At 35.3% G+C, this 26,614-nt stretch overlaps 1 protein-coding gene across 2 annotated transcripts; it reads left to right on the top strand.

Moving 5' to 3' along the window:
- Positions 1–213: 213 nt before the first annotated feature.
- On the top strand, positions 214–26,533 carry LOC129873540 (uncharacterized). Of its 2 annotated transcripts, XM_055948654.1 has the most exons (10): positions 214–669; positions 2,638–2,839; positions 8,699–8,917; positions 16,884–16,923; positions 21,164–21,365; positions 21,836–21,920; positions 25,198–25,252; positions 25,773–25,911; positions 26,161–26,256; positions 26,352–26,533. In XM_055948654.1, the coding sequence occupies exons 1-9, from the start codon at positions 523–525 to the stop codon at positions 26,251–26,253; spliced, it is 1,182 nt and encodes a 393-aa protein (XP_055804629.1). In that variant the 5' UTR covers positions 214–522; the 3' UTR covers positions 26,254–26,256; positions 26,352–26,533. The 2 variants fall into 2 exon arrangements, with proteins under 2 accessions (XP_055804629.1, XP_055804628.1); XM_055948653.1 differs by having other exon boundaries at positions 26,161–26,533.
- The last annotated feature ends 81 nt before the right edge of the window (positions 26,534–26,614 follow it).

Raw genomic sequence — 26,614 nt, 5'->3', positions numbered from 1 at the left:
TTTAAAAATATTTAATAATAAGAGTAAAATAAAATAAAAATGATTACTTTTATTGTAATTTTTTTAAAAAAACTACCAATATAAAAGGGACGAAGTAATATTTTACAACTTTACCAAAGCTTCGGAAGGAGAAAATAGTTAAAATAAATTTCATATTATGTATATCCACAATGTAATTACTAAATTACATCATTTAAATTTCAGAAAATTCAACATTTATGTCAAAAAGGAGAAAATGAATAATTTAATTGATGAAGAACAGCATTCATTGAAATGAAATAACCAGGCTTTGATCACAACACAGGAAACTACCACGGCGAATGCACTGTTTTTTCACTTTACCCCATTCATCCTCTATACACTCCCTCCCCCACCGGCACCGGCAAGTCGCCGTCGGCGGACATTCTAAAACCCTTCTAGTTTTTATATCAAACATTGCTATAAATGATTCGATAACGATTGCTTCACTCACAGATCTAATTCAGAAACGCAATTACTCTGGAGCGATTTCTCAATTAACTAATGGCTGCACAGAATCAGACTCCGAATATGGATCAATTCGACGCCTATTTTAGGCGAGCTGATTTGGATCAGGATGGTCGAATCAGTGGCCCTGAGGCCGTTGCCTTTCTCAAAGGCTCAAATTTGCCTCAACCAGTCCTCGCTCAGGTTATTTGATTTCTGCATTTGTTTTCTTCTTCTTTTACCTGCCGTTTATTCCTTAGCGCCAATGAGAAGAAATAGAATCCATTTACTTTTCTGTCATGCTACTAATTTTTCATTTTTCCATAAATTGGTCCTGTTCAGTTGGCTTAAATTTGGAACTGTTTTAGGTATCGATGTAGCATGAAGTTCACGTGATTGCAATGTACTTTAAATTCATTTTTCTTGCTCTATTTTTTGTAGTCCGTTAGGTGTGTTGGATGAATTAGGAATTGGAGTTACATGGGGTTAGTAGGAACTAGGAAGATTTGAATATGCAGTATCATTTGATGTTCTAAACTTCAATCCCAAACTAATGGTGTCAGCTGTATGAATTTTCTATGCCAATTCCGTTATGTTCGGGCACAGTTCAGTCTCAGTTGAAAATTTTGAAATCATCCAAAGGCTGTTTAATACTGTCTTCACTTAAACCAAGTGATGGATTCAATCTCAACCAGTGGCAGATCTCCCATGTCTTCTGAATCTAGTTTCCCTCTCTATCTTTCAGAGAGGAGCCTATTTGCTGTCCTTTTCTCTCTTTACCATGTGTTTCTGCTTCCCGGTTCTTGCAGCAACTGCGAGCATTGGTTCTAGAGTCGTTGTTGGCAATGGTCAGAATCAAGGGACACTTTTATAGGAATTAAATAACCCGATTCAATCTTGTGAGATTTGTGCTTCACTTGTTGGTTCCCTGTAAATGATGTTGGCTGCTTTGTTTTGTCGTTGCAACACTAGCTGTAATTTTTTAAGATCATTTTAGCTGCAAATTTTGTGGCACTATTATAGTATATGGATTATGGGGGGTGTCTCGAGATGGAATATATGGTTGTTTGGGAAAAAAGTATGTTTTGGCATTTATTATACTGAACCAGTTTTCAGGAGCTTGAGAATTAACATAATGAATGTGAGGTAATAGATACTGAAAAGTTTCCTGAAGTGGTGAGATGAAAATATTTACATGAACTGACAGAACCATAGGCCCTAAGTTGCTCAGATTAGGGTGCGGGTGTCCGATATCGGTGCACATCTGGAGATCGGATCCTTCATGATCTAAATTTTAAAATTCGGAGGTGCGAATCCAGGTGAGGATACGGGTGCGGGAGTCGATTAAAAATAATTCAAATATCTAAAAATAGGGTTATAAAAATGCCTAAATTATGGTGGACTATTGGGAAGGAAATGAATGCACAAATTTTTTAGATCAAGTTTGAATATGTTATTATTGTTAAGTACAGATGCATAACCTTACTGTTTTTTGATGTAACATGGCTATTGGAAATGATATAGAGGCCATAATAGACTTCTTGAGTTCATTACACATTCAACAATAATGTTAACCAGTAAATATCTTTAAAGCACCGTGTGGTTGTTGACTTTTTTTTAATACAAATATCTTTTAACGATAAAAAGACATATGCCTAAATTATGATTTCACCCTAGCTTTTGTTTTGATTTAAAAACTCATTGTATGCGGCATTGGAAGTGAAGAGTCCGAGCACCTTAGACCTTCGCTATGTTTTGATAATTTGATACCTTCAGTTTCAATTCTTACAATGCATGCAAAAGAATAGTGGTCCACAAACTGATATTGAAGGAAGAGATCACTGATGTATTGAACCCAGGAACTAGTTAGTTAAATATATTAGAGCTACTTGAGATGAGGAAAAGGAGTAGAAAATAGCTTTGTGGTTCAGCCTGTGCCTGATGAACCATATCTTTATATTCCAGCAGGTGATGAATTAATTAGCTCTACGATAAATATGCTGCTTGCCAAAATTCAGGTATAGATATAAAGTTCAACATAGTCAAGATGGGGAAGAAGTAGTTTGTATAGTCTCTGTGACTCTTGTTAGATATCTGGAGCTATCGATCTCCTATTATTTTCTTAATAGTTAATACTCAAATTCACATTTGACCGTGAGACCGAACCAACAGGTCCCAGTGCAGAGTTCTGCTGCAAATCCTAGTGCAGGTAGAAATTCTCTTCCTGGTCAACCTCAGCTTCCGTGGCCAAGGATTACACAGTCTGATTATCAAAAGTATAGCAAAGTATTTATGGCAGTGGACACAGATAGGGATGGAAAAATTACTGGCTCAGAGGCACTGAGCTTGTTTCTAAGTTGGAAGCTGCCCCGAGGTGCGATTTCCTGTCTCTGATTTGGGTTTGAGAGTACATGTACCTTCTGTGAGATCCTTCTTGTTGCTAAGAGTAAGCACTTAGGTTTGCTATACGCAGCTTGAACTTTTTCTTGAATTCAAAATGCCAGCTTAAACTAAAGCAAATGGTGTAATTCTATCCTTTTCTATACTTTTAAGTTTATTTCTCTTACTAGTTTTTCCTTTTTTTCTTGATATTTACTCGTCTTAGGTACAACTAAAGTTGAGGTTGGTGTAAGAGAGAGTTCAATTATCTCTGGAGCATTTAGCGTGTGTTAGCAATAGCTGTAATGTATTGTGTTGATGGTGGTTGATAATCTTACTCATAGGATAAACTTACGTATAGGAAGTGATAGACGTTAGAGCTCAGTTGATGGAGTATATTCCAATTGAAATGCCTATAGATGTCAGATGAAAACTGTGAGGGGAATATGTACCGTAACATGATGAATACAAGACACCTATTAGGTGTCATATATATTACACGATAAATGTTTAAGCTGAAAGAATATCTAAGTTATTAACTTAACTCTTCTAATGTTCTTTTGTCAAAAAATGTTTATTTATCTATTTTCCATTTCTAACAGTAACACTATACTTCTAACACACCCCTCAAACTCAAGGTTATGGAAATTAACTTGAGTTTGCTTTTTTTAGATGAAGTAATTGATTCCATTCATGGCATCAAGAACATGCAAAGTAGTTACAAAAGAGTGAGCACCAGTATGTTGTCTCTAGTACACTATCATAGAAAAAACAAAATCTAAAAAGCTATCAGGGGAATCCATTGGGAACAAAAAAAACCCAACTATATAAATACAAAAGACATTTAGCTTTGAGCATAGATTGGCTAGTTGAGAGGCCATCAAAATATATTCTATTTCTTTCATTTCAGATAGTCCATAAGATGGAAGCTGGTATCATCTTCCAAATCTTTCTGATGGTATCATATGCCATAAGTCTGTGGCAGCCGGGCACTGCAGAAACAGATAGCTATGAGTTTCTGCTTCTCTGTTGCACATGTGACATCTATTCACAATCTGATTCTTCCTCCTTGCAGGGTTGTCCTGTGTTAGACAGGCTTCATGCATTGCTGTCCAGCTAAAGCAAACAATTTTGGGTGGAAGTTTGACCTTCCAGATTAGCTTCCAAGGCCAGTTGTCAGTGATAACATTATGGTCCATTGCTATCTTGTAGACTGCCTTCACTCTGAATTTTTGTCCATCAGTATGCTCCCATCTAAACTGGTCTGGTGCAATGTCATTTCCTATGAACCCATTGAGAGCTTGTAAGAGTTTGAGAAAATCCTCTATTTCCCAATCTTGCAAGTTCCTTCTGAAAGTTAGAGTCCAAAAATTTCCCTTTCTACAAATGTTGCACTGTTGCATTTGGCTCCCAAGCTATTTGAAACAAAGCAGGGAAATCACCCTTTAGAGTGGTGTTCCCCAGCCATCTGTCCTTCCAAACTTGACATGCTGACCATTTCCAACAATCAGATGATGATTCTGTGAGAATTCATCCCAAAGCCTGCTTATGCACTTCCAAACTCCTACTCCATGTGGGCCAATTGCTTGTTTAGTACTCCAGTGGTCATGATTTCATGCTTTTCCTTAACCACTTCCTTCTAAAGACTTTGGTCCTCCTGTGTATATCTTTTACAACTATTTCATTACCAGACATTTATTGTGCTTGGCCAGATCCTTGATACTTTGGCAGCACCACCTTGGTACTTTGGCAGCATCACCTTATCCCATCTGACTAAATGGAATTTGTGCTCAGTACTGTTCCCTCTCCACAAGAAGTTCCTCCTGATTTGATCCAGTTGCTCCAAAGTCTATAGTGACATGGAGTAGGTTGGAATGCTGCCAAGCACACTGTTTATTAAGGTTAACCTACCACCCATTGAAAGATATTGCATTTGCCAAGATGCAAGCTTTTTCTCAAACTCTTCTAATACTCCACTCCATATGGAAGATGATTTACATTTTTCCCCAAGTGGGAGGCTTAGGTAGCTGGTTGAGAAAGATTCAATACTGCAGCCTAGGATCTCTGCTAGTTCCTCCATATTGTTCCTCTCATTAACATGATACATAACTCTTTTGAGCATGTTAATGTGAAGACCTGATAGAGCTTCAAAATAAACAGAGTTAGATTCTAAAAAAGCACTTGATTCCTGTCTGCCCCACAGAAAATTAGAGTTTCATCTACATAAAGCTGATGAGAGATGTTCACTGGATTAACTCTTCCCACATCAAAACCACTTAACCATTGCATTTGTTTGGGCCTGTCTAGCATTCTGCTCAATCCCCCCATTGCTAAAATAAAGAGGAAAGGAGAGAGTGAATCTTCTTGCCTTAATCCTCTTTCCGGTGAGGAAAAGTCAACTGGACTTCTATTGATGAGAATGGAATATTTCACAGTTGAAATATTGAACTTGATCCATTTAATCCATCTTTCACCAAGACCCATTAGTTTGAGTATGGAAATGAGATAGGACCAGTTCAATTGGTCAAAAGCTTTCTCTACATCCAATTTGCATAATATACCAGAACCCCTTTGTTTTAACTACCAGTCTAGTACTTTATTTGCAATCGGAGATGTATCTGTGATTGCCTTCCTTTAATAAAGGCGTTCTGGTGATTTGAGACTAGCTTCTCCATAGCCTTCTTCAATCTTTCTGCCAAAACCTATGCTATAATTTTGTAAACACTTCCAATAAGTCTTCTTGGATTCTAAGAAAATGTAGGTTCTTGGAGACAATTTACTTTCATGTGATTTTAGGTCTAACTTATCCTCTTTTTAACATCTTCATTTACCATAATCTCATACCTACCAACCGGTCTATCCGAAGGTCGATGCATGATATGACCAAACCATCTCAAGTGGTCTTCTTTTTTTTTTCTAGAATGTGTACTACTTGCACCTTCTAGAAATGCACTTATCTTATCTAGTCTTGCATTATCGCACATCCATTTTAGCATCCACATCTCTACGACACTCATTTTGTGGATGTGTTGGACAATCACCAAAAATAGGCATGTTGCAGTCTCAACAATTACTACAATTAGGCTTATCGTCACTTGGACGACCATTGAATGTGAGATTGGTGCCACTAGAATGGTTACCAAAAATAGTATAAATTTTTAAAAAAGAGAGAACTCTGGCAGGGGCTGCGACACAATGTTGCCTTACTTGTTCATGCAAGTTACTTAAGTCTGCCAAAATCGTTGAGGCATTAATATATATATGGGCATCCCGGTGCACTAAAGCTCCCGCTATGCGCGGGGTCCGGGGAAGGGCCTGACCACAAAGGTCTATTGTTCACAGCCTTACCTTGCATTTCTGCCAGAGGCTGTTTTCAAGGCTTGAACCCGTGACCTCCTGGTCACATGGCAACAACTTTACCAATTACTCCAAGGCTCCACTTCCATTAATATATATATATATATATATATATATATAAATTACAGTTATCTCTTAAAAGTACTTGACACTCCCTGTCAACTTTTAATTGTCTTATTGAATTACTTAAACCAACTATGTTATCAGTTAATCATAATTCTTTATTTTATTATAGAAAATATTGGACATCCCCTAGCTTTTAGTATTCTAATTCTAAAATTCTAACACTGGCAGCTTACTTCTATTAGAAGTGATCTTATCCCAAAAATATTGACACTACCTAAAAAAATGGGGCTACCTGTTGCACTAAGCATCCCGCGTTCATGCAGGGTCCGAGGAAGGGATGTACCCCTAAGGGGTGTGATGTAGGCAACCTACCTGATGCAAATTAGGATATTTCGTTGATCATAGTTACATTCTATGAAAGGCGATATTAAAATATATGTGAAACATCTTACAACTAGTGATAAACATTTCACACAACTGGATCTCAACAAGTCTTGATACTCATAAATCATAGTGAAGAAGATAAATCACTTTATTACTTATGATAAGGTCGAACTTAATACTTTATTACTTGAAATTATTTACTTGAACAGTTCTTATAGAAAAAACGTTTATGTGCTTGAAGAGTGTAGGAATACTTTTTAAGGGGTTGAAAGCACTTTTGTGTATACTAGAGAACCACCTATGGGATTTGAGGTAGCATGGATGATTGGATGTTATTTGTGGAGAATCATGTATGTCTTTGTCTAGAATTCCTACATTTAATGTACTACTTTCATACAGATTCCCCATTACGTTTAAAGAGTTTAGTAAAAAGACATTCTACCTGTGGTAAATGTCCTCTTATCGGACATGTCCTCACTGATAGATTGAGCCTATGGTCATCTACTTATTAGTTTTGCAAGAAGTTGGCTTGCTGTGAAGAATTTTAAGGTCATAATAGTAGTACTCTGATCGAAGGGGAGCCTTGGAGTAACTGGTAAAGTTGCTGCCATGTGACCAGGAGGTCACGGGTTCAAGCCTTGGAAACATCCTCTGGCAGAAATGCAAGGCAAGGCTGCGTACAATAGACCCTTGTGGTCAGGCCCTTCCCCGGACCCCGCGCATAGCGGGAGCTTTAGTGCACCGGGCTGCCCCTTTAATAGTAGTACTCTGATCAAATTTTACATATTGGACACGGGAAGAGTTCCCAATCATATTTCTAGAATAAAAGAAAACAAGTGTTTTACTTTGTATATAGAGTTGGTTCTGTAGACACTGCATAGTTGCTTGTTATACGTTTGAAGCATTTAACGAGCAAAGTTGTTGACTTATCACTGGTTTATTTTATAGACAACCTGGTGTAACTCACACTGTTGAGCACCTTACCGTGGGTGAATTTGGAAATAAGCTGCAAATGGATTGCAAATAAACTTGGGGCTTGAGGATAACATTCTTGATCTTAAGTTACTAAAGACAGATTTGGACCTTGTATGCTATTGAAGTGACTAATGATCTGAAACTTACTGCAACTACCATAATTACTTCTAATACCATGAAAAGCACATTTGAAATATAATATATGATAATAAGAATGCTGCCCATAGAGTATAAACGGGCACATAATGGAATTCACCAACTACATTTCTTGCTTGAACAAAGAATGGTTGGAGTTATGACTTTAGGTATCCAAAGACAACAGTTTCAATTCAACCAGTGTTATCAAAGGCGAAAAGCGCAAAAAAACTCTAAGGTCCATTGGGGCTTTAAGCGCAGAGCGCAAATAAAGTGTGAGCTTTAATGAAAAAAACGCAAAGGGAGAAAAAAATACAAATATATATGTTTAGTCCAAGACGTATAATTATAATCATGAATGACAACGATATGACCAAAGAAATTGAAAAAAAGATATGATAAAGTGAAATATAAATTGTTCAGTGTCATTTCTTCAAAAGAGGTTCATTGTCAAGGAAAAGTTTGCCTTAGAACCTTGATGACCACACTAAAGCGCACATAAAGCGAGGCAAAGCGCTAAACACGTTTTGAGCCTCGCTTGAGAGCTTAAGCGCGCTTTGACAATACTTCATTCAACAGCTAGTAGCTTTTGTAACAAATACTGACAATGATAGTAAATACTAGTCGTAGAGCATACAATATCGAAAAAGAAAGAGAAAAGAGTAGTGGTAGACCATATCATTCTCACTTCTTTGAGAATCGTGGCTACAATCGTTTTGAGGCATTTTATTTGCTTTGTAGCGATGCTAAGCTGTTGGTCACTTGGTGCTTTGAGACATTGTTTGTACAACCTACTTAGAGTGTGATAGCATATCTCTTACTCTTTTGAGAATCTTTCCTATAATTATCTTAGATTATCTTGTTTTCTATCTTAAAGACAAGCAGGTGTTTACTTGGTCCTTTGAGACATTAATGCAGTTTGTTTTTGGTTTCCCAGAGGTCTTAAAACAGGTGTGGGATTTATCAGATCAAGATAATGACAGCATGCTTTCTTTGAGGGAATTCTGCATTGCACTCTACCTGATGGAGCGACACAGGGAAGGTCGCTCTCTTCCTTCAGTTCTTCCAGCTAATCTTATTTTTGACGAGTCACCATTGCTTGCTTCTGGCCAGCCTACAGGATCACATGGTGCGGCAGCTTGGAGAGACACACCAGGTATGTTTCACCCTTTTTACACCATGCACATACATGCCTTGGACATGGCTTGTAAGCCAATCATGTACACACATGCATATGGAAAAATTGTTAGTTAACTAACATATTACTTTGGCCTTCTCACTTTATATGCAGTTACAGATGAGATATTCATATTGGTTTAGATTATTATTAATTTACTAAAATTTGAGTAACTAATATGAGTAAATATACAGTGATCTTTATCAATATTACTAGGAGAGGCAAACTAATTTGGGGCTAAAATTCCTTGATTGAATAGGGAGCTTGTTCTCAGATTTGTGGCAGTGAAGTTGTATTTATCTTTTTTCTCTACCATAAGTTTTAGGCCTCGTCTAGTGCTCGAAAAATGGACCAAAAATTGCAACAATCCTGTCCAACTCGCCCAATTGAAAATTGGTGGAATTTGGATAATTGATAAAGGATAAAAAATGTTTTTCAATTTTCTAATGTTTGGAAACATTTTCTTTTGGAAAATAAGTTCCTTAAAGATGATCGATTTTTTAATCCATTTTTCATAAGTCATTTTCCTCATTTTTTTAAAAACTGGCAAGGTTCAAACCAGCTGATATGATATATATTGTGATTCTCCCTTTCTTGGGACTGTTACTTTGAGCCGAGGGTCTTTCGAAAACCACCTCTATCTCCATGAGGTAGTGGTAAGGTCTGTGTACACTCTACCCTCCCTAGACCCAACTTGTGGGATTTCACTGGGCATGTTGTTGTTGTTCAAACCAGCCAGAAAATCATAGATTTTTTTCTATCCGATCAATTGTTGAAAGGGAATTGCATCATCAGTATGATTCGCGTGGAGATCCTGGTAAATCATATTCTCCTGTGGTGGATGCAATCACTTTCAGGTATCTTATAAATCTGGCAGTTCATGAAAAACTTGGCATGCATCTGATGGATGTCGTTATAGCCTATTTATATGGTTCTCTGGATAGCGATATCTTTATGAAAATTTCTGAAGGATTTAAAATGCCTGAAATATATAAAGATTACCGGAAAACTTGTTCAATAAAACTTCAAAAATCTTTATATGGGCTGAAACATTCAGGACGAATGTGGTACAATCGTCTTAGCGAATATTTGCTAAAAGAAGGATATAAAAATGATCCAATTTGCCCTTGTGTCTTTATAATAAGGTATGAATCTGAATTTGTCATAATAGCAGTATATGTTGATGATTTGAATATTATTGGAACTCCAAAAGAACTTTTAAAGGCAGTAAAATATCTGAAAAGGGAGTTCGAAATGAAAGACCTTGAAAAGACAAAAAATTGTCTTGGTCTACAAATTGAACATTTTGCAAATGAGATATTTGTCCATCAATCAACATATACAGAAAATATTGTAAGAAGATTTTACATGGATAAAGCACACCTACTAAGTACCCCAATGGTTGTGAGATCTCTTGATATTAATAAAGATCCATTTCGACCTCATGAAAATGATGAAGAGCTTGTTGGTGCTGAAATACCATACCTTAGTGCAATTGGTGCATTAATGTATCTTGCCAATAATTCTAGACCAGATATAGCTTTCTCAGTAAACTTGTTAGCAAGATTTAGTTCTTCCCCAACGCGAAGACACTGGAATGGAATTAAGCATATATTCAGATACCTCCGAAGGACCACATATATGGGATTGTTTTACTCAAATGAATCCACGTCACAATTGATTGGTTACGCAGATGCGGGATATTTGTCTGATCCCCATAAAGGTCGATCACAGAAAGGCTATTTATTTACATGTGGTGGTATAGCTATATCATGGCGTTCAACAAAACAAACTATGAATGCCACTTTTTCAAATCATGCAGAGATAATAACCATCCATGAAGCAAGTCGAGAATGCATTTGGTTAAGATCTATAACTCAACACATTCAAGAAACATGTGGTCTTTCTTTGAAAAAGAGACGTTCCAACAATATTGTATGAAGACAATATTGCATGTATAGCTCAACTGAAGGGAGGATACATTAAAGGAGACAGAACAAAACATATTTCACCAAAATTCTTTTTTACTCATGATCTTCAAAAAAAGGGTAAAATAGATGTCCAACAAGTTCGTTAAGTGACAATTTAACAGACCAACTTCAACCTTTGAGAAATTGAGATACAAGATTGGAATGCGTCATCTTCGAGATATTAGATGATGTCTTCATCAGGGGAAGTATAATACGCGCTGCACTCTTTTTTCCTTAGTCTAGGTTTTGTCCCACTGGATTTTCCTGGCAAGGTTTTTAATTAGGCAGCACTTAAGGCGTATTATCATATGTATGTACTCTTTTTCCTTCATTAGGCTTTTTCCCCATTTGGGTTTTCTCTAGTAAGGTTTTTAGTAAGACACATTTCACGTGGACATCCAAGGGGGAGTGTTAAAGAACAAGTGGGGTGGTTGTCCACTTGTTTACTTTTTCTTGTAAGTGGGCAAGTTGCCCAATTGTGTCATCTTTTTTTGTCTATAAATTGCACTTTGCAATGTAAAGAGAAAAGACACACGACTTTCTCAATTCTCTCAACTCTCTCAACTCTCTCTCCGTTTTCTGTTTTTCCTCTTATTCTCACCTTATTTTGCGAAGTTAATTTACTTTATAATATCTTTCAAATTCAGTTACCAGTTTTTAAAAAAATGTTCTTTCAATACAGAGGGGCCAAGTTTTCTCCGCTCGCCTTTATTATAAATCAAGATAATTGATAACTTAAAATATTTTTAAAAACAAATTCTGGGAAATTGGACACGTGGTAATTAAGTACTAGTTGTTTACACTTTATAGACTATGATTCTAAAATTACTTTATTATAGTATGAGTGGGAAGACAAAAGTTGCTACGTCAAAAGGAGTAATATTAAAGGGAAGCACTTTAGTTATTTAATCATTAAATATATATATATATATATATATATATATATATATTTATAGGTTAGTCGTAGATTGTAGTTGTATAATGTAGGAAATTGTTGGATAGTGGGAAATAGGTTGGGTTTTGGGGTTAAATATGGTTAGATTTGAAATTAAGAAAAGGACACATGATTTTAAATATAGTCAAAAGAATTAAGAAATTAGCCAAATTGAGTATAATTGGAGATTCGACTAAAATTTAAATAAGATGAATTAATATCCATTAATTAACGAGCTTCTTAATCTTAATCTTGACAAACTAAAATAATTAACTTAAGTTTAAACTAATTAACTTAAAATAAGAGTCTATTAATTAAGCCAAACTAATTAACAAAATATTTAGTTCAAAATAAAATCTATTTGAGACGATTTTCGAATAATGATAAAAAGTAATAATTATACAAATAAAAAACATATGAAAATATATTTATATATTATTCAAGAATTATAAGAAATGCCAAAATTACTTAAAATAATAAAAAGTATTTTTGGATTTTTGCAAGTTAATTATTTTGAAATTGTTTAAAATTGAAGAACTCGATTATGAATTTATGTTGTGGAGGGTCAAAATTGGGTGTCAACAATATGGAGAGCCAAAATTGAGTGTCAACAAGAGGGACATTATATTTTCATAACATTGCCAAGAATGTCATGCACCATTCAAATCATCCAAGAGGATGACATTGCATTGTCGAGAGGGTCATTCAATGTTGATATCATCGAAGAGAAACACCAACATTTTTCAGTGTTATAGACGCCTGAAGGGCATATGTAAGACGGATCAAATGTCAAAAAAGATTTGAAGTGCAACTTTTGAAAATATCCATTGTCATGTCGTAAATCGATGAGACGTTGCCATTTGAAGGATATTCATCAGTTACATTGATACCTTGATACCAGACATGGCAATGTGCAAAGGCCATTGAGGCCACATCATTATCCTACCAATAGAGCAACATACATCCTATCGATGGAATATCATCATCCTACCAATAGATCTCCATTCGTCCTATCGATGGAACATCATCTTCCTACCGATGGATCTTTATTTTTTCTACCGATGGACATACATTTATATCCTACCGATGCATAATTTTCATATGTCCTACCAATGGATATGCATTCATTTTGTCAAATATCACATCAAGGGATTCTCATGTGTTTTACCGATGGACATGCATTCGTCGTCAAATGTCCTACGAATGGATTCTTATTTGTCCTATCAATGGACTACCAATTAATTTGCTAGCACACTCATATCCTGCCGATGGGTATTGTCTGTCCTTTCAACTGACTCACACTACACTTCAACAATCAGACAAAAGTTGTTGATATGCATTACTTTTGAAGTAAGAATGACTTTGAAGAACTAAGACAGCAACGTATCCACAAAAAATATGTAAAGAAGATGAAAGAAAGTATCGTAAGAGATGCTCTCTTTTTCTTTAATTTTGGTTTTACTAATCAGTTTTATTTTAGTTTTTTTGAGAACATTCAAGAGTAGGCATTCTCAATTTAACCACGGGTGCGGGCTATGTCAACAAGAATGCAGCACAACGTGGAACTTTCAATCAGATCACACTCTTATTTAAAGGTCATGAGTTCGGCCAAAATTGGATTTGTTATTTTTTTTTGTCCATGATCTCTTCCATCAATCCTATCCAAATAAAGGGACAGTTGTTGATACCCAATTTTGGCTTGATTTTTTAAAGTTAATGCTATTAAGTTTTATATTCTTTAAATAGTTCAAAATGCATTTTTCTGCAATTTTAGAGTAATTTATCGATAATTATTCGTATTTTTAAAATATTATGATTTTTATCAATTTAATTTAAATTTTAGTTAATGTTAATTATTAATATTTTATCGCACCCTGTTAAATTTCTTTATATTTTTTAGTTTTTAAATCATCATTTTTTACATGAATACATTTGTTTCATATTTATTTTAGTATTTTTAGCACAATTTAAGAATATGTAGAAACACAGATAAATAATAAATTACCCAGATATTTAATGGAAAATTTATATAGATATACTATATTAAAAAACTATTTACAATTTATAGCAATAACATGTCACAATCCCGACCCGACGTGATTGACACCCACATTAACCCTACAGCGAAAGAACCATCATTTCAGCCTAACTAAATAAACTCGCAATGTACACAAAAGTTTAAAGATGCGGAAGCTGATTTAAATCAAGAAATAACTATTGAGTTCCCATAAACTCATAAAACAACTCTGTTATCAACTCTAAACATGCGGAAGTAAAAACACCATAGGAACTGAAAGTCATCGTATCAAAACTCTAAAAGTAAACAAGTCTAGAAAGGGAAGTGCAATTCCCAAAAGAAATCATTAAGAGTTAACAAAATGTCTGAACATCTAAGCCCCGAAAGAAGGACTATAATAGATGAGAGAGTCCGTGTAAGCATGATAGAATAGTTTACCCTTGGACTCGAAAAAGATAACTACTCCTCTAGGCGAGATCTCTCCGCAACCAGCTGAATATGCCCTATACTCAACAAAAACAGAGCAAGTGTAGTATCAATACACAAAAACAACAGTGTATTGGTAGGATCACGAGGTTAGCCAGTAAGCGGATCATAGACAAGTAAACCCAATACAATAAGCATACGTATACAGAATAAGTTAACCATTTCCACCCAATACAATACTCAGCAAGATCAATAACCTCAACTCATATAATTTCACATAAGCATCCTCTCATGGGACCTGCAAACATTCAAGGTTGTGTCGGACGTGACACTCGATCCAAGGTTCGTATCGGAATATGACACCCGATTCAAGTATGTATCGAAACGTGACACCCGATCTAGATATGTGTCGAAATGTGACACCCCGATCTTAATCATGCAAACAACCATAATTACATTCCATATTCAACATTTTATCCCAAGAACAAGTTCATCACACAACATGCCAGCAAGTGATCATTTCACATATCATCTAGCATGTTTTCCTACTCATATACACATATGCATATCATGAAGCAATTTAACAAGTATATGAAACACATACGGGAAACAAAACCATCACTTACCTCGAATTCAAGCTTCAAGAACTCTAAGATGCAAGAGCCTTCCCTTTTCGAGTTCTTTCTGCTAGTTCTTGGTCTAAAAGAATCACATATACACCAGAATCAATAAAATAGCCTAATTCACAAGAATTATAACTCAATTCTTACCCAAGGGCAAAACCCATGATTCTAACACCACCCTAGGGCTATTTTCCACCATTAGTTTCAGTTCAAACCCTTTCCAAATGATTACTAACCATAGTTTCTAGGTTTTAGGAATCAAAGGCTGAGTTTAGGGAGTAAAATCCTTACCTTAAGCGTGAAAATCCGTGGAAAATTGATGAAAATAGCCCTACGTCGCCTCCTGTCGTTCTAGAAACAGTTTTTGCAGAAAAAGACCATTTTTGGGTTTTTTTCCCTGACTTAAGTCGTGACTGCCCGCTCTGGAGGGATCCATCCCGCTATGGCGCGATATGCGAAAACAGTGAGCTCGGAGTTTGAGCTCTACGCTCCCATTTCGCAATACATCCCTTTCAAATACGTATTAAAATATACCCCACGTCAAATCCAATTTCGGGAGTTTTATTCGCCCGAATGCGATTCCGCGAAGCCATAAATGTTCTGTATCGTCTTGGCTATCAACTTATCAATCAAATTAGAGATTTGATCCCCCACCATTCACAGGGTCCCCCTAGACCTCATCTGACTCAGAATTCGTTCAAGTTTGGCCTAGGCTAAATTTTTTCGAAGTTACTACCCAAAGTTTTCTGGCCCAAAATCCCTTCCCATTGGCCTATCCATAAAGACAGAGACAGGTCGTTACATAACATTTTTATTTTTGCTGAACATTTATAATACGATTCTAATACATATTAAAAAAATAATTTATAAAACACCTATAATACAAATTTTATTGATAAGTAATATATTTATCACACATTTTAATACAATTATAATACACTGTGTCGATATTTTACTAAGCAAGTATAATATATGTTTAAAACCCTTCTAATACATTTATATTACATACATAATTCATTTTTAATACATAATCCAAATTTATCATAGTATTGCTATAAATGGTACAACAACAACAACCCCCAGTGAAATCCCACAACGTGGGGTTTGGAGAGGGTAAAGTATACGCAGACCTTACTCCTACCAAGGTAGGACGACTGTTTCCGAGAGACCCTCAGCTCAATAGAAGCATAAATAAATGATAATAAATAAAAAATATCACTAAAATTAGTAATTATTTATTAAAAAGTATTCTTTTAAGTAATTTTTACATAGTTAATTAGCTCATTAATTTGCGCCCATAATTTTGTAATTTGAGTGTTTTTGAATTTTCTTTATAACTCCTTTACGTGGCTTCAAAATAAGGGTGGTAAAAATTTTAGATTTGTAGTGTAAAATTTCCTAAATGGCAAAACCCTAAATTTTCCTCTCCCATTTCATTCCCTAAGCAACCACCACCCATTACCACCCCACACGGATCTCACTATTTTTCTCCAACCAAGAAAAAACCAAAACAGATCCCAAAACGACTCATTTCTCCCTTTCCTAACACCACTACTATTCCAACAACAACAAGCCAAAGCTCATTGTTCTCCCGCGAACATAACCCAACCTCGTTATCCTCTTCGTTCCTTATTGCTCTATCGTGTGAGCTGCTTGGAATTCTGCGAAGCTCCACACCGGAGCTCGAACCAAATTTTCAGACCCACCAAAAACTATTATTGAGCCTCTAACTACGGCGAATGGTGAGATCCGAGCTTGCACAATAGTGAGCAACCGGCAAATAACAAGCAGCCACGCAACCTCACACAACAACGAACAACCGCCAACAACCAACAAACCTCCTGCTCCGGCGGGCCAGTGAGCTCCAAGCTCTGTCAAACTGATGGCTTAAGCTTCGACGAAGAGAAACGCAACACCATTGTAGAGGCACGGTTTCCTTTCCTATCTTTTTCTCACAGTTTTGTGCATTTTTCAGGTCATAACTTTGACAAATTTCCAGATCTGTGTTGCAATAGGTTCGTTGTTTTCTTGATTTAAATTTATTCTAATTTTTTTATCAATACTTAAATCGGTTTCAGTTCTTAATTTGGGTGTATTAGTTGTTGAATTTTTTTATATGTTTGGTGGGTTGATTTAGTTGGTTTATGATGTTGTGGTATTTTTCCATTTGAGCTCGTCTTCTCCATTATAATTCACTATATGTAATTATGTATGCCTTATTTAATTGTTGTTCTATTTCTGTTCATATTTGGCTACCGTTAAGTTTGTTAGAATCGATGACATTATTTTATAAGAATTTTTGGTGAAATTATATTGTTATGTTGTTGTCATTTGATTACTATTTACGGGTTATTGCATGTTATTTTATATAGTTTTTTAATAATTTTATGTGATTTCCAAATTCCAAAATTTCATTTTTAACTTTAAACTCATGGCTTAAGCTTCGGCGGGCCAGTGAGCTCCAAGCTTTATCAAATTGGCCGATGAAGAAATTACTGTCAATTTTCAAGGCCTCCTTGTTCATAAGACGGATTTTATTTTTGAGTTATTATTTCTTTATTAATATTTATCAATTATTAACACTTTTACCAAGTGCCTTTATAGGTACCCAACTCAGAGTTGCTTTCCGAGGAAGCTATTCGAATAATTTTTTTTATTCATTATTATGTATATCATTGACGTTAGGCAAACATTAGGTCGTTTCTTATATTATTATTTTACTTTATTTTTGTGTATATTTCATGTTTATTTATCTCCTCCTCAATTAGAAAAAATGAGTTCAGTTGGGCATCCACAATTGTGGATTCTGGAGGGTGCTAATATCTTCCCTTCGAAATAACTTGAACCCTTATCTAAAATCTATTGGTTTCGTTGACATTTTTTAAATAATAAATTGGTTTCCTAATTATCCTAAAATTAGGTAGCTTTTATTTAAATTATTTTTTAAACAACTAAATTGATTTTTTTATGAGTCCTACGACGTTGTACTTTATTTGCAAAAATATGAATATCAACAATCCCTTTTTTCAGAATGGACTCAGGTTGGATTTGGATCAAATCAGATCGTTACACATGCACGATCCATGACCCGCAAAATCTAACACATTTGAATAATTGAATATATTAAGACTCTGCTTCGATTGAACCTACTCCCCCGATTTTTTACTTACCACTCGTCCTTTTGTTTTGATATGCAAGTAATGCTAATCCAGTAGCTTTCTTTTTGGCACAATGGTAGTTGTCGCGCCAACTGCTAGCTTCGAGTAAGTCTTCTTTTGTTCACCTATATTATGTGTCAATCTATTACTAGTCATGTTTGTATTGATCATATACATGTGGTTTGTTTTTGTGCGTATTTTACATTCAACTCCTAGTACGATATCACTTTAACATGATATAACTAAATTATTTTTTTCCACACACAAAAAAAGAATCAACATAGGATTGGTCCGTTCTCTCGAGCAAGATTTGCTTTATTTTTTTCCTCTCTGTGTAACTTCCTCTTATTTTAAATGTGATTATTTATGATCTTTATCTATCATATGTGTGATTTTCATTATAAACGTGCATAAAAAGTCAATAAATAAATAAAAAATACAAAAACATATCGTTTCGACATAAAATTTGGTTCATTATTTGAATTTCAACTTGAAATAGATAATTTGAAGTTAGAAAAATATTTAAGTGAAATAATGATTCATTTGCTAAGTGAACTTTGAAATTTTCTTTTTCAAAGTGAAATTAATTTCCAAATTCCAAAATTTCATTTTTAACTTTAATCACATTATTTTTTGTCGAAATGCCTAATAATAATTGTCATGTTATTATTGAGTTTAAACACCACAAGTGTTTTGTTTTGTTTGATGGGGTACGGATCAACCCGTTGAGATTTTTGTTGTTGATTCCGTGATCAAATCTCCCATTCATCGACGTTGATGCCGGAGTAACAGTGGCATGGCGGAGGCATTGGCCATTGCAGTAGGAAAATACACATACGTACACGAAGTAGGTAAAGGCCCACCTGAAGCCATTGATGCCCACCATATTGTGGTTCGAAGGAGTAGAGAAAAGGGTTTCAATTTATGCCTCTTTACTCTTCTCCTTTTTGCCTATCCCACCTTTCTGTTATTCCGGCAGGTAAAAAGTTTATACCTTCATCTCCCTTGCCAAGCCAATCTCATTTTTTTTCCAACGTCAATTTCATTTCATTACAAAATACTTCTTATTTAAACCTAGAAAACAAAATCTCTAATGGAAATCTTATTTCACGTAGTGCTGGTTTCTATAATATAAGTATCAATTTATGTAAACTCCAATTTATACTGCCTCTCTTGCTAGTTCTCAAGAATTTATTATCTGGCTTGAAAATTGCAATTAGGGGTTTCTTTTTCCTGTAATTAGAAGGAAGAGGGTAGGATAATACTCACTTTGTTTCCATCCTCAGTAGCTTTAGCAATGACAATAGTATGTAGTTTGGGGTGGCTAATCATTTAGGGTTTAAGTCTGTTAAATGCAGTAGGAAGAGGTGGCTGTGCTCAAAAACAAAACACTTGTGCTGTTTAAACTCAATAATAACATGACAATTATTAGTAGGCATTTGGACAAAAAATAATATGATTAAAGTTAAAAATGAAATTTTGGAATTTGGAAATTAATTTCACTTTGAAAAAGAAAAGTTCAAAGTTCACTTGGCAAATGAATCATTATTTCACTTAAATATTTTTCTAACTTCAAATTATCTATTTCAAGTTGAAATTCAAATAATGAACCAAATTTTACGTCGAAACAATATGTTTTTGTATTTTTTATTTATTTATTGACTTTTTATGCACGTTTATAATGAAAATCACACACATGATAGATAAAGATCATAAATAATCACATTTAAAATAAGAGGAAGTTACACATAGAGGAAAAAAATAAAGTAAATCTTGCTCGAGAGAATTGACCAATCCTATGTTGATTCTTTTTTTGTGTGTGGAAAAAATAATTTAGTTATATCATGTTAAAGTGATATCATACTAGGGGTTGAATGTAAAATACGCACAAAAACAAACCACATGTATATGATCAATACAAACATGACTAGTAATAGATTGACACATAATATAGGTGAACAAAAGAAGACTTACTCGGAGCTAGCAGTTGGCGCGACAACTACCATTGTGCCAAAAAGAGAGCTAATGGATTAGCGGCATTAATTGCATATCAAAACAAAAGGACGAGTGTTAAGTAAAAAATCGGGGGAGTAGGTTCAATCGAAGCAGAGTCTTAATATATTCAATTATTCAAATGTGTTAGATTTTGCGGGTCATGGATCGTGCATGTGTAACGATCTGATTTGATCCAAATCCAACCCGAATCCATTCTGAAAAAGGGTGTAACGATCTGATTTGATCCAAATCCAACCCGAATCCATTCTGAAAAAGGGATTGTTGATATTCATATTTTTGCAAATAAAGTGCAACGTGTAGGACTCATAAAAAAATCAATTTAGTTGTTTAAAAAATAATTTAAATAAAAGCTACCTAATTTTAGGATAATTAGGAAACCAATTTATTATTTAAAAAATGTCAACGAAACCAATAGATTTTAGATAAGGGTTCAAGTTATTCCGAAGGGAAGATATTAGCACCCTCCAGAATCCACAACTGTGGATCCCCGGCTGAACTCATTTTTTCTAATTGAGGAGGAGATAAATAAACATGAAATATACACAAAAATAAAGTAAAATAACAATATAAGAAACGACCTAATGTTTGCCTAACGTCAATGATATACATAATAATGAATAAAAAAATTTATTCGAATAGCTTCCTCGGGAAGCAACTCTGAGTTGGGTACCTATAAAGACACTTAGTAAAAGTGTTAGTAATTGATAAATATTAATAAAGAAATAATAACTCAAAAATAAAATCCGTCTTATGAACAAGGAGGCCTTGGAAATTGACAGTAATTTCTTCATCGGCCAATTTGACAGAGCTTGGAGCTCACTGGCCCGCCGGAGCTTAAACAATGAGCTCATTTTTAACTTTAAACTCATGGCTTAAGCTCCGGCGGGCCAGTGAAATTAATTTCCAAATTTCATTTTTAACTTTAATCACATTATTTTTTGTCCAAATGCCTGCTAATAATTGTCATGTTATTATTGAGTTTAAACAGCACAAGTGTTTTGTTTTGTTTGATGGGTCCGGATCAACCTGTTGAGATTTTTGTTGTTGATTCCGTGATCTAATCTCCCATTCGTCGACGTAGATGCCGGAGTAACAGTGGCATGGCGGAGGCATTGGCCATTGCAGTAGGAAAATACACATACATACACGAAGTAGGTAAAGGCCCACCTGAAGCCATTGACGCCCACCATATTGTGGTTCGAAGGAGTAGAGAAAAGGGTTTCAATTTATGCCTCTTTACTCTTCTCCTTTTTGCCTATCCCACCTTTCTGTTATTCCGGCAGGTAAAAAGTTTATACCTTCATCTCCCTTGCCAAGCCAATCTCATTGTTTTCCCAACGTCAATTTCATTTCATTACGAAATACTTCTTATTTAAACCTAGAAAACAAAATCTCTAAGGGAAATCTTACTTCAAGTAGTGTTGGTTTCTATAATATAAGTATCAATTTGTGTAAACTCCAATTTATACTGCCTCTCTTGCTAGTTCTCAAGAATTTATTATCTGGCTTGAAAATTGCAATTAGGGGTTTCTTTTTCCTGTCATTAGAAAGAAGAGGGTAGGATAATACTCACTTTTTTTCCATCCTGAGTAGCTTTAGCAATGACAATAGTATGTAGTTTGGGGTGGTTAATCATTTGAGGTTTAAGTCTGTTAAATATAGTAGGAAGATGTGGTTGTGCTCACAAACTTGGTATACCTCAATTATGTAGTAAGAACATTGTGTTTAATTTGATGAAGGTCTTTCAATGCAGGGAAAGCTAGATACTCTTCATATTTGGAGCTTAGCTATCATGGCATTGCTCATGAGGTTATTTCTAAAGAAGCCAGTTAAGAAAGGTGAGGACGTTTAATTTCTATGAATTTACTTAATGTACCGCTTATATTGTGCATTTTCCAGATTTAATCACATCCATTGTTTCTTGAGCTAAATCGGAATATAAGCTATATGGGTCAGTATGAAGTCCCTTCAGCTGGAAATCACTGCAGTTGCACTTTGTATTGATGCAAATTGTGCAAGAAGGTCAAATCTGAGACCAAACCTCATTAAATATTCTATGTCCTTCTCACTCGATAACTTTAGTTAGTACCTTGGCTATGATACCTTTCACTTTAGAATTGTCTGTCAATAGGAACTGAAGTATTTTCTATTATAGAAGGTAAAGGTCTTGACGCAGTTTTTGATATACTAGTGCCTATAACAGTCTTTAATCAGGTTCAAACCAACAAATCCAGTGCAACAAATAGATTGTTGTAATGTATCAGAGAAATACCCATACTAATATATACTGTATTTTTGTAGTTATAATGTTCAAGTTTCTTTTTTTGGGAATTTTATTTTGATAATTGAGAAATCCGTCTATGGCCCACCCTTTGGACCAACCATAGCCTTCTAAACTCGGTGGATAATGAGCCCGCCCCTCTACCCTTCTCCACTTATAATGCTCTAGTTTCTTGCAAACGATTGACCGCAACAACAAACCCAGTATAATCCTACAAGTAGGGTCTAAAGAGAGTAGTGTGTACGTAACTACATTGTGTAGACTCAGTTGTGGGTGTCCGATAAGGGTGTGGATTTAGAAATTAGATCCTTCATGATCTAAATTTGAAGATTCAAGGGTATGGATCCATGTACAAATACGGGTGCAGAAATTTGGCTAAAAATAATATAAATATTTAAAAATAGGGTTATATGTCTAAACTATGACACAGTATGTGGAGAATTTACAAGATATTCCGAGGAGAAAAAATATTCATTAAGAGGAGAATCGTAGAAGGAGATAAAAGGAAAAGGACTGATATAGAAATTTCTATACACAACATGTTCCATTTTACTCATTTTCACCTTAGCTTTTGTTTTAATTACAAAATTCATTGTATATGACCCAAATTTCTCCATCGATTTGGTCAAAGTACCCAAAGTTAGTTGACTAAATCTGGTATGGATCCTACACCACATTTTGTCGACGCGGTGCGGCATCGAAAGTGTAGAGTCCGAGCAATCCGTAGCCCTACCCTTGAGAGGGTAGAGAGATGTAGAAACAACAACAAGATAATAAGATAATTGAAGCAAAAGAAACAACAGGAAGTAATAGAAACGTACGAATAAGAAAATGCAAGAATAATACTAATACTCCTAGAATGGAAAAGAAATACACTCAACTACCTATTATTCGTCTACCCTAATTCTCGACCTCTACGCCCTCCTATCATTGGTCATGTCCTCGGTGAGCTAAAGTTGTATCATTTCATGCCTAATCACCTCCCCGATACTTCTTTGACAGTTTGGCCCACCTCTATCTCTCCTCAAGTCCACCATGACCAACCTCTCACACTGATTTACTGGAGCATCTGTACATCTCCTCTTCACATACCCGAACTATCTCAACCTCACTTCTGCATCGTGTCTACCATGGGGGCAACTCCTACCTTGTCATGAATATCTTCCCTCCTAATCTTATCTCTCTTGGTATGGGCACACATCCATCTCAGCATCCTCATTTCTGCAGCCTAACCACCACTTTGTAAAACTTGCCTTTAAGTCTCGGTGGCACATTCTTATCAAACAAGACATCTGATGGGAACCTCCATAAAGCAAGTCCCATCGATTGAGCTGTTGATGGAATAAGGGCTGCTTTCAAACCTGAAAGAGTCATCCACCTGCTCCAAAACAATGTGTGACATTAGTGTTGATCTCCCAATTAACTTGGATTACTGACACCAGGTACTTGAAAACTTCCTCTCTTGGGGATGACTTGTGTATCAAGTATTCAATTTTGGTCCTGGTCAAGTTGAAACTGTTTGACTCCAAGGTCTATCTCCAAACTTTCAGCCTCCCGTTGACTTTGTCTCGCATCTCGTCAATGAGTATTATGTCATCTACAAGTAATATGCATCATGACACCTCCCCTTGAATGTGTTGCTTCTGTACGTCCATTGTCAAGACAAATAAAAATGAGCTAAGAGTATCCTGGTGCAATCCCATCCCCATCATGATTGGAAAGTGTTCCGAGTCTCGTCCCACTGTCCTAATCCGAGTACACCCTAGTGTAAGCTACTGGAACACTTCTAGCCTCCAAGCATCTCCGTAGCTACCAAAAGAAGATGGGGAGATGTGAAAATATGTGTATGTGCGTGTGATTCTTCCTTGTTTCCAGCTTCAATAAGGCTGCTTGAACACAGAAATCATATGCTAATAGGAATTTTACTGGGAACCAAGATGATAGGACATTCATTTGCGGTTCATGTACAATCAATCAATCAACTACATCTCGGTCACAAATTAGTCGGGTGCACGTCTGTGCTTTATGGATCATATGTTTATTTTACTCTATTTGGGACAATTCCATTCAAATCTGGTGAAGAGAATTTTCTTCCAAGGCAAATTACAGTTTCTCTTGAAACTAGAGGTTCTGAATCACCCTTAACCCCTGCCAGACATTATGTAAGTATAATAAGAGCATTAAACCGTAATCCTAATATGTTGTTATATAGATCCATTACTATCACTGTGTTCTTCTTTGTTAAATTTGAACTGAATTTGAAGACATTCTCTCTATGTAGTTCTAGGTCTACCTTGTCCTTCTTAGCACCTTCAAGCAACATAGTGTCGCACCTATGGACAAGTGCATTTGGAGATTGACATAAAACAAGCCTAAACTATCTCAAACAATATTCTTTCATTTTATTATCTATTTGTGCATTTGCGGTCTGTATTTAATGTGATCATTTCTGGTCTTTATTTTATATGGCCCCACATCTATCTTGAAATCCTTATTTCTAACGTGCTTTTCTCGTGGATATGTTAAGCCGTGGATGCCAATATATCACCCCAATATCAAATTGCTGGTCTCACAGTTTTTCTACAAAACTTGCCTTTTACTTTGTTAGGAAAATTCACATTACATTGCAGTTCATGTACGTCTTCTTAACTCCACTACTCCATCGAAGTATCAAATTAACGACTGTCTTCTAGGATAATGCTCAAATATTTTGTGGATGCTTTATTGTTTTAACTTCTTCCTTTATAGAAGATAGAATACACTAGTATCATTTGGTTCTGGGATGTATTCATCAACTGATATTTCATTCTGTATCTTGTGTTTGCTTATAACAGAGTCTGTTCTAATTCTGCCAGCTTTTGGAGTTCAACTAGAAACTCAGTATGGAAGGTACGTACTGCTCCTGTTATAGAGGTGAATGTTTTGCTATTTGCTTGAAGTGAATTGTAAAATAATTTTTCAACATTGTTAAAAGATGCTTTTTAAATCAAATAACTTGTCATATACTCTGGCATGGATCTATCATTTTGTTTCTGCTTCCTTAAAGATTGTTGTGCCTACAGCCACTTGTTTCTTGATCTCTTTTCCGAGATAAGCAACTATGTTACGTAAACTAGTAGAAGTATTTAGTATATTACTTTTGTTCTGTGCCTACCCTTCTCTGTGTGCGCTGCTCAAGTTATTTTCCTATATGAGGTTGGACATATAAAGTTCTTTTTGGATACAAGTGAAAAATGATTAATTTCTTAGAATCACTTGAATTTATTTTGATGATACCATGTACATGGAACCATGCATAAGGGTACTATTTTATACTTTTTGTATCTGATCTGAGAAACTTCTATTCAGCCTGTTGTTTTCATTTTTATGTTTATCTAAATAAAATTCTAATTCAGCAATTTGTATACAGTGGGAAAACAGTTCGCCAGTTCGTCCCCATTAGCAGGATTTTGAAACCAGTGCTGACAGAATGTGTCACACCAGTCACCTGTTATTGGAGTCTATCTTTGATTATTCGAGGAGAGGAAGAACTTATGCTAGTTTTCAAGGTGAAATTTATATCCCTGCTATATTTCTTTAGCAAATCCTTAATAATCTTAATACTTGTATCATTGTAGTAGAAGAATAGTTGCCCTTCAAAACTAGTTTCTAAACTTGTTTGCTCTTTTGGTTGGATTTTAAGATAGAACAAACAAAGGAGAGGACTTTTAATAAACACAAAGGACTTAGTAGAGAATATTACTCCAGTTTATTTTCTCTTGCTTACACAATTTGCTGTATTCAAATATAACGTCCAGGAATTGCGTCCACCAGTGAAAATGTTAGCGCCCATTTGGAAGGCTTTATGTGCTGCCATCGAATGTGGAGAATGCACGGAGGCGATTACATAGATTGTAATAGTATAATCTCAATCGATTCAATTTCTAATATAATTTTTTTTTCAGAATTTGTATTCTTTACATTTAAAGTTGTAAATGGCATGATATAGGTCGCCATATTGTCATCACACATGCTTCCTGCAAAAGGCTAAATCAAATGAGGTGCTTACTGCATTGGAACCACTTTTCATACAGGATACTTTCTTCTAGAAATTTTAGTTTTCCTTTTCCATTACCTTGTAAATAAACCAGGTCCAGATGCCAAAGCTCTAGTTCTAGTTCTTTTACAGATCTAACATAGAGTGTGATTTAAAAGGGAAGATATTATTGGTTTCATCAATTGATATCAGTATGTTGTCAACCTTAAACAACA

This window comes from Solanum dulcamara, chromosome 11 (genome assembly GCF_947179165.1).
Source record: "Solanum dulcamara chromosome 11, daSolDulc1.2, whole genome shotgun sequence".
NCBI classification, from domain to species: domain Eukaryota; kingdom Viridiplantae; phylum Streptophyta; class Magnoliopsida; order Solanales; family Solanaceae; genus Solanum; species Solanum dulcamara.
The sequence above is the reverse complement of the archived record's forward strand: the minus strand, read 5'-3'. Positions and strand labels throughout refer to the sequence as shown.

Excerpts from the sequence above, each read along its gene's own strand:
- LOC129873540 (XM_055948654.1), top strand. The coding sequence starts at position 523 with ATGGCTGCACAGAATCAGACTCCGAATATGGATCAATTCGACGCCTAT. Across the intron at positions 8,918-16,883 it reads AGCTTGGAGAGACACACCAG|GTCATAACTTTGACAAATTT; the intron begins GTATGTTTCACC and ends TGCATTTTTCAG. Across the intron at positions 16,924-21,163 it reads CCAGATCTGTGTTGCAATAG|ATGCCGGAGTAACAGTGGCA; the intron begins GTTCGTTGTTTT and ends TCGTCGACGTAG.